General features: G+C 46.4%; 1 protein-coding gene across 1 annotated transcript in view; it reads left to right on the top strand.

Moving 5' to 3' along the window:
- ap4e1 (adaptor related protein complex 4 subunit epsilon 1) overlaps positions 1-13,760 on the top strand; it is a 32,647-nt gene that overhangs the window by 11,290 nt on the left and 7,597 nt on the right. The window contains 6 exon segments of the mRNA XM_070438174.1: positions 1,944-2,059; positions 2,297-2,481; positions 2,952-3,072; positions 3,285-3,403; positions 6,061-6,142; positions 6,145-6,212. Coding sequence (XP_070294275.1) covers positions 1,944-2,059; positions 2,297-2,481; positions 2,952-3,072; positions 3,285-3,403; positions 6,061-6,142; positions 6,145-6,212 — 691 coding nt within the window.

Here is a 13,760-nt window from a genome sequence, read left to right as displayed (position 1 = left end):
TAACACAATGAACAACACGCTGAACCTTCTTAGACACTGGGCGGAAGGTATGTTAACCAATGAACAGCTGAACCTTCCTTAGACTACTGGCTGAAGGTATGTTAACCAATGAACACGCTGAACCTTCCTTAGACTACTGGCGAAAGGTATGTTAACCAATGAACACGCTGAACCTTCCTTAGACTACTGGCTGAAGGTATGTAAACAATGAACACGCTGAACTTCCTTAGACTACTGGCGGAAGGTATGTTAACCAATGACACGCTGAACTCCTTAGACTACTGGCGTGAAGGTATGTTAACCAATGAACACGCTGGACACTTCCTTAGACTACTGGCTGAAGGTATGTAAAACCATGAACACGCTGGACCTTCCTTAGACTACTGGCTGAAGGTATGTTAACCAATGAACAACGCTGGACTTCCTTAGACTACTGGCTGAAGTATGTTAACCAATGAACACGCTGAACCTTCCTTAGACTACTGGCTGAAGTATGTAAACCAATGAACACGCTGAACTTCCTTAGACTACTGCGAAGGTATGTACATGAACAGCTGACCTTCCTTAGACTACTGGCTGAAGGTATGTAACCAATGAACACGCTGAACCTTCCTTAGACTACTGGTGAAGGTATGTAACCAATGAACACGCTGACCTTCCTTAGACTACTGGCGGAAGGTTGTTAACCAATGAACACGCTGACCTTCCTTAGACTACTGGTGAAGGTATGTTAACCAATGAACACGCTGAACTTCCTTAGACTACTGGCTGAAGGTATGTTAACCAATGAACACGCTGAACCTTCCTTAGACTACTGGCGGAAGGTATGTAAACCAATGAACACGCTGACCTTCCTTAGACTACTGCGGAAGGTATGTAACCAATGAACACGCTGAACCTTCCTTAGACTACTGGCTGAAGGTATGTAACCAATGAACACGCTGAACCTTCCTTAGACTACTGGCTGAAGGTATGTAACCAATGAACACGCTGACCTCCTTAGACTACTGGCTGAAGGTATGTTAACCAATGACACGCCTGAACCTTCTTAGACTACTGGCTGAAGGTATGTAAACCAATGAAACACGCTGAACCTTCCTTAGACTACTGGCTGAAGGTATGTAACAATGAACACGCTGGACCTTCTTAGCTACTGGCTGAAGTATGTAAACAATGAACACGCTGAACTTCTAGACTACTGGCTGAATATGTAAACCAATGAACACGCTGAACTTCCTTAGACTACTGGCTGAAGGTATGTTAACCAAGACACGCTGGACCTGGTGCGTTATGTTTTCAGATGATACTAGTGATTGACATTAATTCCATTTAGTCAGGTTGGGGTCAAGTCCTTTTCAATTCAGGGAGGCAAACTGACATTTACGTTTTTCAACATAAAAACATTTAGGGAAATTAGAATTCAAATGTGACTTTACTTCCCAATGGACTTATTGACTGTAATTGACCCATCCATGGTTTACATGTCGTAATTGATTCCAGGTGTTAATGCCTGCCTCTGCTGCTCCAGGTGTTGATAATGTGGAGGACAAGCAGCTGAGGATATTGCTGTGGACTCCTACGTTGTCGCTACACCTTCCTTAGACTACTGGCTGAAGGTATGTAAACCAATGAACACGCTGAACCTTCCTTAGACTACTGGCTGAAGGTATGTTAACCAATGAACACGCTGGACCTGGTGCGTTATGTTTTCAGATGATACTAGTGATTGACATTAATTCCATTTATGTCAGGTTGGGGTCAAGTCCTTTTCAATTCAGGAGGCAAACTGACATTTACGTTTTTCACATAAAAACATTTAGGGAAATTAGAATTCAAATGTGACTTTACTTCCCAAATGGACTTAATTGACTGTAATTGACCCCATCCATGGTTTACATGYAGTAATTGATTCCAGGTGTTAATGCCTGCCTCTGCTGCTCCAGGTGTTGATAATGTGGAGGACAAGCAGCTGAGGATATTTGCTGTGGACTCCTACGTGTCCTTGCTACAGGGGGAGACGGCCAAGCTGCCCCAACGCTTCCTACAGGTCATCAGCTGGGTCAGTACACTGTCCTGGATACTGCTAAAATGATTTAACTCTGTTTCCAGTTTCAATGGAAGCCATTTTTATTTAGATTGTTTCTTAAATGAAGCAGGGATGTGATTTATTCCTGATGAATAATTAATTCCTACTTTCTCATATCAACATTCAAATAGACTTAAACCAAAGAAATCTAACTTCCTGATCACCTCTGTGATTTTCCTTGATCCCTTCTTCTTCTCCCACCTACTGTAGGTGCTGGGTGAGTATTCCTACCTGAGAGAGGAGGACTTAGACCCAGGCAGCGTGATGAGACTGCTAGCCAGACTACTGGACCAGAGACACACCTCCACTGAGACCAGGAGCTGGGTACTGGGGGCCATGACCAAGCTGTGCTCCAGCCCAGTGTCTGTGGCCCTGGCCAGGGATGTGTGTGAAAGGTACTTGTCTTCCCTGTGTCCCACAGTCTGTTTGGGCTAACATTCCACTCGGTGTCACGTTTTTGATTTTAGTCATTTAGCAGACGCTCTTATCCAGAGCGACTTACAGGAGCAATTACGGTCACGTGCCTTGCTCAAGGGCACATCGGCATGTTTTTTTTTTTTTACCTTGTCGGCTCAGGGAATCGAACCAGCGACCTTTCGGTTACTGGCCCAACGCTCTAATTGCTAGGCTACCTGCCACCCCTTATATTACACAGAGTAGGAGTGGGATGTTAGCACAAACCCGGGCTGAATTTCAGGCTAATTTCCTACGCTCACACTTCTCACTAGCTGGTTTTGCTAGTAGTGGGTCTTCTGAAGATGTTTTCTTCTTGCAATGAATGTGATAGGTATGTTTATTTTAAATTTTTTACCTGATTTAGAGGAATGTACTGACTAAGTCACTTTGTAATTTGATGTAAATGCAGGTACTCTGGGTCTCTGAATACGGTGCTCCGGCAGAGGGCCCAGGAACTGATGATCCTTAGCCAGGATACAAAGCTCCGAGCCAGGGTACTGCCAGCCGAGGGCAAGCTAGAAACCCTGGAGGTACACCGCCATCTATCGGCAAAACTTGCACTGCTACCCCACGGAACGTCATTGGCTCTATAAAATAAATATTTATCTTTTTTATTTCAACTTTATTCAACCAGGAAGTCTCTCTGGCCAAGAGCAGACATCCCAAAATATTGAACTACTTAATATTTGCAGTTGATCTAATCATTTCCTGTCTGAGTTGGCTGTGGTGTTTCATTCCTCAGGTAGACTCGTCCCTGTCCTTCCTGGATGGCTATGTGTCTGAGGCGTTGGCTGCTGGGGCAGCTCCGTATAAATCTCCTCATCAGAGGCAGGAGGACCTGGTCCAGGAGAAAGGTAACAAGTTGACGTCCTCCACTTTGTTGTTTTACGAGAAAAGTATTTGTAATTATTTACATTTTTTTTATAATTACTTCCTGTGATCACATGTTGGTAAAATAACTGACTGGCTGGCTGACTGACTGTGGCTGACTGGCTGGCTGACTAGCTGACTGTGGCTGGCTGACTGGCTGACTGACTGTGGCTGACTGACTGTGGCTGACTGTCTGGCTGACTGACTGTGGCTGGCCTGTGTCCTATACCAACACACTGACTGTGACTGGGCTGTGTCCCATACCAACACACTGACTGTGACTGGGCTGTGTCCCATACCAACACACTGACTGTGACTGGGCCCTGTGTCCCATACCACACTGATGTGACTGGCTGTGTCCATACCAACACACTGAATGTGACTGGCTGTGTCCCATAAACACTGATGTGACTGCCTGTGTCCCATACACACACTGACTGTGACTGGCTGTGTCATACAACACTGACTGTGACTGGCTGTGTCCCATACCACACACTGACTGTGACTGGCCTGTGTCCATACAAAAACTTGACTGTGACTGGCCTGTGTCCCATACCAACACACTGATGTGACTGGCCTGTGTCCCATACCAACACACTGACTGTGATGGCCTGTGTCCCATACAACACACTGACTGTGACTGGCCTGTGTCCCATACCAACACACTGACTGTGACTGGCCTGTGTCCCTACCAACACACTGACTGAGTGACTGGCCTGTGTCCCATACCAAACACTGACTGTGATGGCCTGTGTCCATACCAACACACTGACTGTGACTGGCTGTGTCCCATACCAACACACTGACTGTGAACTGGCCTGTGTCCATAAAACACTGATGTGACTGGCCTGTTCCATACCAACACTGACTGTGACTGGCCTGTGTCCATACAACACACTGACTGTGACTGGCCTGTGTCATACCAACACACTGACTGTGACTGGCTGTGTCCTACCAACACACTGATGTGATGGCCTGTGTCCATACCAACACATCTGACTGTGACTGGCTGTGTCCCATACCAACACACTGACTGTGAACTGGCCTGTGTCCATACAACACACTGACTGTGACTGGCCTGTGTCCCATACCACACACTGACTGTGACTGGCCTGTGTCCCATACCAACACACTGCTGACTGTGACTGGGGCCTGTGTCCCATACCAACACACTGACTGTGACTGGCCTGTGTCCCATACCAACACACTGACTGTGACTGGCCTGTGTCCCATCCCAACACACTGACTGTGACTGGCCTGTGTCCCATACCAACACACTGACTGTGACTGGCCTGTGTCCCATACCAACACACTGACTGTGACTGGCCTGTGTCCCATAACACACTGACTGTGACTGGCCTGTGTCCTATACCAACAAACTGACGTGACTGGCTGTGTCCCATACCAACACACTGACGTGTGACTGGCCTGTGTCCCATAAAACACTGACTGTGACTGGCCTGTGTCCCATACAAACACACTGACTGTGACTGGCCTGTGTCCCATACCAACACACTGACCGTGACTGGCCTGTGTCCATAAAAACACTGACTGTGAACTGGCCTGTGTCCCATACCAACACACTGACTGTGGATGGCTGTGTCCATACAACACTGACTGTGACTGGCTGTGTCAAACACTGATGTGACTGGCCTGTGTCATACCAACACACTGACGTGACTGGCCTGTGTCCCATACCAACACACTGACGTGACTGGCCTGTGTCCATACAACACACTGACTGTGACTGGCCTGTGTCCCATACCAACACACTGATGTGACTGGCCTGTGTCCATACAAACAACACTGACTGTGACTGGCCTGTGTCCCATACCAAAATCTGACTGTGACTGGCCTGTGTCCATACCAACACACTGACTGTGACTGGCCTGTGTCCATACCAAACACTGACTGTGACTGGCCTGTGTCAATACAAACACTGACTGTGACTGGCCTGTGTCCCATACAACACACTGATGTGATGGCCTGTGTCCCATACCAACACACTGACTGTGACTGGCCTGTGTCCATACCAAACACTGACTGTGACTGGCCTGTGCCCATACCAACCATGACTGTGACTGGCCTGTGTCCATACCAACACCTGACTGTGACTGGCCTGTGTCCCATACCAACCACTGACTGTGACTGCTGTGTCCCATAACAACACACTGACTGTGACTGGCTGTTCCATACGAACAACTGACTGCTACGCCCTCCTTGGACCTCCGTGTTGTCTTGCTTTGGCTTCCTCATTTGCCTAGTTGCACACACTACCTTTTCATCAAGGTCTATGTATGTTTGACTCTGACTGGCTGCTGTGACTGACTGTGCCTGACTGGCTGACTGACTGTGGCTGACTGACTGTGGCTGGCTGGCTGGCTGGCTGACTAAGTCGCTTTGGAAGAAGTGTCTGCTAAATGGAGTGTGTTATGTTTCGTTAGACATTTCACTACCCAGACATGTCAAATCCAGTCCATTTAACCTTCTACATATTCAATGTTATTGTCTGTTTTTTAATATGGCTGCTGGTAAATTGGCTGCTGGTAACATTGGCTGCTGGTAACATTGGCTGCTGGTAACATGGCTGCTGTATGACAAATGACTTCTCTTGGGGATAATAAAGTGACGTCCCTTCTCTTTCTCAGCTCTGAGCCTGGAGCCTATGGTCTGTCCCTGCCGGTCAGTCTGTCGTCCTGCAGCATCACAAGACAGACTGACAGACAGACCGGTCTCCTACTCTGCTCTCTAATGAGCTCAGGCTGTCTGGAATTAGCACTGAGCTATCTCACCAAGAAGGGTATGTTTCATCACTCTCACAGTGTCCACTAATGATGATTAAATAAGACAATTGAATTTGCTTCAACTATGAAAAGAAAAGTATCTATGGTTGTCAGTGTGTGTTATATATATATAATATATATATACAGTGGGGAGAACAAGTATTTGATACACTGCGATTTTGCAGGTTTTCCTACTTACAAAGCATGTAGAGGTTGTCATTTTTTATCATAGGTACACTTCAACTGTGAGAGACGGAATCTAAAACAAAAATCCAGAAAATCACATTGTATGATTTTTAAGTAATTCATTTGCATTTATTGCATGAATAGTTATTTGCACCTACAACCAGTAAGAATTCCGGCTTCTACAGACCTGTTAGTTTTTCTTTAAGAAGCCCTCCTGTTCTCCACTCATTACCTGTATTAACTGCACCTGTTTGAACTCGTTACCTGTATAAAAGACACCTGTCCACACACTCAATCAAACAGACTCCAACCTCTCCACAATGGCAAGACAGAGAGGCTGTGTAAGGACATCAGGGATAAATTGTAGACCTGTACAAGGCTGGGATGGCTACAGGACAATAGCCAAGCAGCTTGGTGAGAAGGCAACAACTGTTGGCACAATTATTAGAAAATGGAAGAAGTTCAAGATGACGGTCAATCACCCTCGGTCTGGGCTCCATGCAAGATCTCACCTCGTGGGGCATCAATGATCATGAGGAATGTGAGGGATCAGCCCAGAACTACACGGCAGGACCTGGTCAATGACCTGAAGAGAGCTGGGACACAGTCTCAAAGAAAACCATTAGTAACCACACTACGCCGTCATGGATTAAATCCTGCGCGCACGCAAGGTCCCCTGCTCAAGCCAGCGCATGTCCAGGCCCGTCTGAAGTTTGCCAATGACATCTGGATGATCCAGAGGAGGAATGGAGAAGGTCATGTGGTCTGATGAGACAAAAATAGAGCTTTTTGCTCTAAACTCCACTCGCCGTGTTTGGAGGAATAGAAGGATGAGTACAACCCCAAGAACACATCCCAACGTGAAGCATGGAGGTGGAAACATCATTCTTTGGGTGCTTTTCTGCAAAGGGGACAGGACGACTGCACCGTATTGAGGGGAGGATGGATGGGCCATGTATCGCGAGATCTTGACCAACAACTTCCTTCCTCAGTAAGAGCATTGAGATGGGTCGTGGCTGGGTTTCCAGCATGACAACGACCCGAAACACACAGCCAGGGCAACTAAGGAGTGGCTCCGTAAGAGCATCTCAAGGTCCTGGAGTGGCCTAGCCAGTCTCCAGACCTGAACCAATAGAAAATCTTTGAAGGAGCCGAAAGTCCGTATTGCCCAGCGACAGCCCCGAAACCTGAAGGATCTGGAGAAGGTCTGTATGGAGGAGTGGGCCAAAATCCCTGCTGCAGTGTGTGCAAACCTGGTCAAGAACTACAGGAAACATATGATCTCTGTAATTGCAAACTAAGGTTTCTGTACCAAATATTCAGTTCTGCTTTTCTGATGTATCAAATACTTATGTCATGCAATAAAATGCAAATTAATTACTTAAAAATACATACAATGTGATTTTCTGGATTTTTGTTTTAGATTCCGTCTCTCACAGTTGAAGTGTACCTATGATAAAAATTACAGACCTCTACATGCTTTGTAAGTAGGAAAACCTGCAAAATTGTCAGTGTATCAAATACTTGTTCTCCCCACTGTATGTATATATTATATATATATGTATAGCTCAGACGGACTAACTCACCACTGGTACTTTGGGGTTTTGGGTTATATATGTACTCCATGTTATTTCAACCAAGAAGTATCATATACACTGAGTCTACAAAATATTAGGAACACTTCTAATATTGAGTTGCACCTCCTTTTGCCCTCTGAACAGCCTCAATTCGTCAGGGCATGGACTCTACAAGGTGTCGAAAGCGTTCCACAGGGATGCTGGCCCATGTTGACTCCAATGCTTCACCACAGTTGTGTCAAGTTGGCTGGATGTCCTTTGGTTGATGAACCATTCTTGATACACACGGAAAACTGTTGAGCGTGAAAAACCCAGCAGCGTTGCAGTTCTTGACTGTAGAATATTGATGATTTGTTAAAGTAGTAAAAAAAAAGCTTCCTCTGTTTCCTTGCCTCAGGCTGCACACCCTCTTCTCTCATCAAGTGATCATATTCTCACCCATCAGACCATTCTCAATTTAATCTTGTCTGTAAAATTAGTTCCGAAATGTTGTCTGTATGCACTTGAATAGCGAATGGAGGCCACGCTCTTTCCCGCCGGTGCGTTCTGTAGGCTACTTGGGTTTTATAGCGGAGCATGTGCTTAATATGAGCAGCTGAGAAATAAATAGAATAAAACCCTTATTTCACTCCACGACCCAACCCCTTTTTGAGGAGGATGCTCTCGCTGGCGTGACATGCTCAACCGTTTTATCTCACTAAACTGTTGACAGCCCGTCTGCGCGCTCTAGAAAGGAATGAAGGAGAGAGGAGGAGGAGATTGAAACGAACAGTGGTGAGGTATTCTGTAGCTAAAAGGAGTATGATAGAAGTATGATAGGCCTACTGTTTAAATGATAAGTTTTAGATGTGATTTTCGATTGATGTCAGAGTGGTTAGAGGGAAAGTAGAGCCCTGAGTACCAGGCCATTATGACCTGATGGAGGGACAGTAGAGCCCTGAGTACCAGGCCATTAGGACCTGATGGAGGGAAAGTAGAGACCTGAGTACCAGGCCATTAGGACCTGATGGAGGGACAGGGCTCTATTGTCCCTCCATCAGGCCTAATGGCCTGGTACTCAGGCTCTATTGTCCTCCATCAGGTCCTAATGGCCTGTACTCAGGGCTCTATTGTCCCTCCATCAGGTCCTAATGGCCTGGTACTCAGGCTCTATTGTCCCTCCATCAGGTCCTAATGGCCTGGTACTCAGGGCTCTATTTGTCCCTCCATCAGGTCCTAATGGCCTGGTACTCAGGGCTCTATTGTCCTCCATCAGGTCTAATGCCTGGTACTCAGGGCTCTATTGTCCCTCCATCAGGTCCTAATGGCCTGGTACTCAGGGCTCTATTGTCCTCCATCAGGTCTAATGGCCTGGTACTCAGGGCTCTATTGTCCCTCCATCAGGTCTAATGGCCTGGTACTCAGGGCTCATATTGTCCCTCCATCAGGTCTAATGGCCTGGTTACTTGTTACTCAGGGTCTATGTGTCTCTATTGTCCTCCATCAGGTCCTACTAATGGCCTGCTGCGGTCACTCATCTGGTTCGTCACATGGTGGTCTATGTCGTCCCTCCATCAGTGTTGCCTAATGGGTCACTGGCTTCGTATTGTCCCTCCATCAGTCCTAATGGCCTGGTACTCTACTCTATTTCCCTCCATCAGGTCCAATGCCTGGTACTCAGGGCCTTACTGTCCCTCCATCATGTCATAATGGCTGGTACTCAGGCTCTACTTTCCCTCTAACCACTCTGACATCAATCGAAAATCACATCTAAAACTTATCATTTAAACAGTAGGCTATCATACTTCTATCATACTCCTTTTAGCTACAGATACCTCACCACTGTTCGTTCAATCTCCTCCTCCTTCTCTCTTCATTCCTTTCTAGAGCGCGCAGACGGGCTGTCAACAGTTTAGTGAGATAAAACGGTTGAGCATGTCACGCCAGCGAGAGCATCCTCCTCAAAAAGGGGTTGGGTCGTGGAGTGAAATAAGGGTTTATTCTATTTATTTCTCAGTTGCTCATATTAAGCACATGCTCCGCTATAAAACCCAAGTAGCCTACAGAACGCACCGGCGGGAAAGAGCGTGGCCTCCATTCGCTATTCAAGTGCATACAGACAACATTTCGGAACTAATTTTACAGACAAGATTAAATTGAGAATGGTCTGATGGGTGAGAATATGATCACTTGATGAGAGAAGAGGGTGTGCAGCCTGAGGCAAGGAAACAGAGGAAGCTTTTTTTTACTACTTTAACAAATCATCAATATTCTACAGTCAAGAACTGCAACGCTGCTGGGTTTTTCACGCTCACAGTTTTCCGTGTGTATCAAGAATGGTTCATCAACCAAAGGACATCCAGCCAACTTGACACAACTGTGGTGAAGCATTGGAGTCAACATGGGCCAGCATCCCTGTGGAACGCTTTCGACCTTGTAGAGTCCATGCCTGACGAATTGAGGCTGTTCAGAGGGCAAAAGGAGGTGCAACTCAATATTAGAGAGTGTTCCTAATATTTTGTACTCAGTGTATATGATACTTCTTGGTTGAATAACATGGAGTACATATATAACCCAAAACCCCAAAGTACCAGTGGTGAGTTAGTCCGTCTGAGCTATACATATATATATAATATATACATACTAAGTGGGGAGAAAAAGTATTTGATACACTGACAATTTTGCAGGTTTTTCCTACTTACAAAGCATGTAGAGGTCTGTAATTTTTATCATAGGTACACTTCAACTGTGAGAGACGGAATCTAAAACAAAAATCCAGAAAATCACATTGTATGATTTTTAAGTAATTAATTTGCATTTTATTGCATGACATAAGTATTTGATACATCAGAAAAGCAGAACTGAATATTTGGTACAGAAACCTTAGTTTGCAATTACAGAGATCATATGTTTCCTGTAGTTTTGACCAGGTTTGCACACACTGCAGCAGGGATTTTGGCCCACTCCTCCATACAGACCTTCTCCAGATCCTTCAGGTTTCGGGGCTGTCGCTGGGCAATACGGACTTTCGGCTCCCTCCAAAGATTTTCTATTGGGTTCAGGTCTGGAGACTGGCTAGGCCACTCCAGACCTTGAGATGCTTCTTACGGAGCCACTCTTAGTTGCCCTGGCTGTGTGTTTCGGGTCGTTGTCATGCTGGAAGACCCAGCCACGACCCATCTTCAATGCTCTTACTGAGGGAAGGAGGTTGTTGGTCAAGATCTCGCGATACATGGCCCCATCCATCCTCCCCTCAATACGGTGCAGTCGTCCTGTCCCCTTTGCAGAAAAGCATCCCCAAAGAATGATGTTTCCACCTCCATGCTTCACGGTTGGGATGGGTTTCTTGGGGTTGTACTCATCCTTCTATTCCTCCAAACACGGCGAGTGGAGTTTAGAGCAAAAAGCTCTATTTTTGTCTCATCAGACCACATGACCTTCTCCCATTCCTCCTTGGATCATCCAGATGGTCATTGGCAAACTTCAGACGGGCCTGGACATGCGCTGGCTTGAGCAGGGGACTTGCGTGCGCTGCAGGATTTTAATCCATGACGGCGTAGTGTGTTACTAATGGTTTTCTTTGAGACTGTGGTCCCAGCTCTCTTCAGGTCATTGACCAGGTCCTGCCGTGTAGTTCTGGGCTGATCCCTCACATTCCTCATGATCATTGATGCCCCACGAGGTGAGATCTTGCATGGAGCCCCAGACCGAGGGTGATTGACCGTCATCTTGAACTTCTTCCATTTTCTAATAATTGTGCCAACAGTTGTTGCCTTCTCACCAAAGCTGCTTGGCTATTGTCCTGTAGCCCATCCCAGCCTTGTACAGGTCTACAATTTATCCCTGATGTCCTTACACAGCTCTCTGGTCTTGGCCATTGTGGAGAGGTTGGAGTCTGTTTGATTGAGTGTGTGGACAGGTGTCTTTTATACAGGTAACGAGTTCAAACAGGTGCAGTTAATACAGGTAATGAGTGGAGAACAGGAGGGCTTCTTAAAGAAAAAGGTCTGTGAGAGCCGGAATTTTACTGGTTGGTAGGTGATCAAAATACTTATGTCATGCAATAAAATGCAAATGAATTACTTAAAAATCATACAATGTGATTTTCTGGATTTTTGTTTTAGATTCCGTCTCTCACAGTTGAAGTGTACCTATGATAAAAATGACAGACCTCTACATGCTTTGTAATAGGAAAACCTGCAAAATCGGCAGTGTATCAAATACTTGTTCTCCCCACTGTATAATATATATATATATATTATACACACTGACAACCATAGATACTTTTCTTTTCATAGTTGAAGCCAAATTCAATTGTCTTATTTAATATCATTAGTGGACACTGTGAGAGTGATGAGAACATACCCTTCTTGGTGAGATAGCTCAGTGCTAATTCCAGACAGGCTTGAGCTCATAGAGAGCAGAGTAGGAGACCGTCTGTCTGTCAGTCTGTCTGTGATGCTGCAGGCGACAGACTGACCGGCAGGGACAGACCATAGGGCTCCAGGCTCAGAGCTGAGAAAGAGAAGGGACGTCACTTTATTTATCCCCAAGAGAAGTCATTTGTCATACAGCAGCCATGTTTACCAGCAGCCAATGTACCAGCAGCCAATGTTCCAGCAGCCAATGTTACAGCAGCCATATAAAAACAGCTTGAGAGGTGACTGTTAAGAACCTGCGCTGCAGGTGTTAGAGATCGTAAGATTCGAGGAGTATGGTCATAAGTCATCATGGAGGGTAGTAACATGTCGTGTTGACACGGATGCTCACAAGTACAGATAGTAGAGTAAAAAATGGCGAACTGGGGGGAATAAAAAAATGACACTGTCTGGGTAGTGAGTAACAACATAACACACTCCATTTAGCAGACACTTCTTCCAAGCACTTAGTCAGCCAGCCAGCCAGCCAGGCCACAGTCAGTCAGCCAGCAGTCAGTCAGCCGTCAGGCACAGTCAGTCGCAGCCAGCCAGTCAGAGTCAAACATACATCAGACCTTGATGAAAGGTAGTGTGTGTAACTAGGAATGAGGAAGCCAAAGCAAGACACACGGAGTCAAGGATGGCTAGGCAGTCAGTGTGTTGGTATGGGACACAGGCCAGTCACAGTCAGTGTGTTGGTATGGGACACAGCCGTCAGTCAGTCACAGTGTCAGTGTGTTGGTATGGGACACAGGCAGTCACAGTCAGTTGTGTTGGTATGGACACAGGCCAGTCTACAGTCAGTGTGGTTGGGTATGGACACAGGCCAGTCACAGTCAGTGTGTTGGGTATGGAGACACAGAGGCCGAGTCACAGTCAGTGAGTGTTGGTATGGACACAGGCCAGTCACAGTCAGTGTGTTGGTATGGGACACAGGCCAGTCACAGTCAGTGTTGTTGGTATAGGACACAGGCCAGTCACAGTCAGTGTGTTGGTATGGGGACACAGGCCAGTCACAGTCAGTGTGTTGGTATGGGACACAGGCCAGTCACAGTCAGTGTGTTGGTATGGACACAGGCCAGTCACAGTCAGTGTGGTTGGTATGGGACACAGGCCAGTCACAGTCAGTGTGTTGGTATGGGAAACAGGCCAGTCACAGTCAGTGTGTTGGTATGGGACACAGGCCAGTCACAGTCAGTGTGTTGGTATGGACACAGGCCAGTCACAGTCAGTGTGTTGTATGGACACAGGCCAGTCACAGTCAGTGTGGTTGGTATGGGAACACAGGCCAGTCACAGTCAGTGTGTTGGTATGGGACACAGGCCAGTCACAGTCAGTGTGTTGGTCTCTCTCCGATGCAGCGACAGTATTTTAACCATGCGTTTATGCGCACTTCACATCGGTG

Source organism: Salvelinus sp. IW2-2015, unplaced genomic scaffold (genome assembly GCF_002910315.2).
Source record: "Salvelinus sp. IW2-2015 unplaced genomic scaffold, ASM291031v2 Un_scaffold537, whole genome shotgun sequence".
In the NCBI taxonomy this organism is placed as follows: domain Eukaryota; kingdom Metazoa; phylum Chordata; class Actinopteri; order Salmoniformes; family Salmonidae; genus Salvelinus; species Salvelinus sp. IW2-2015.
This window is presented reverse-complemented; position numbering and strand designations above follow the sequence as displayed.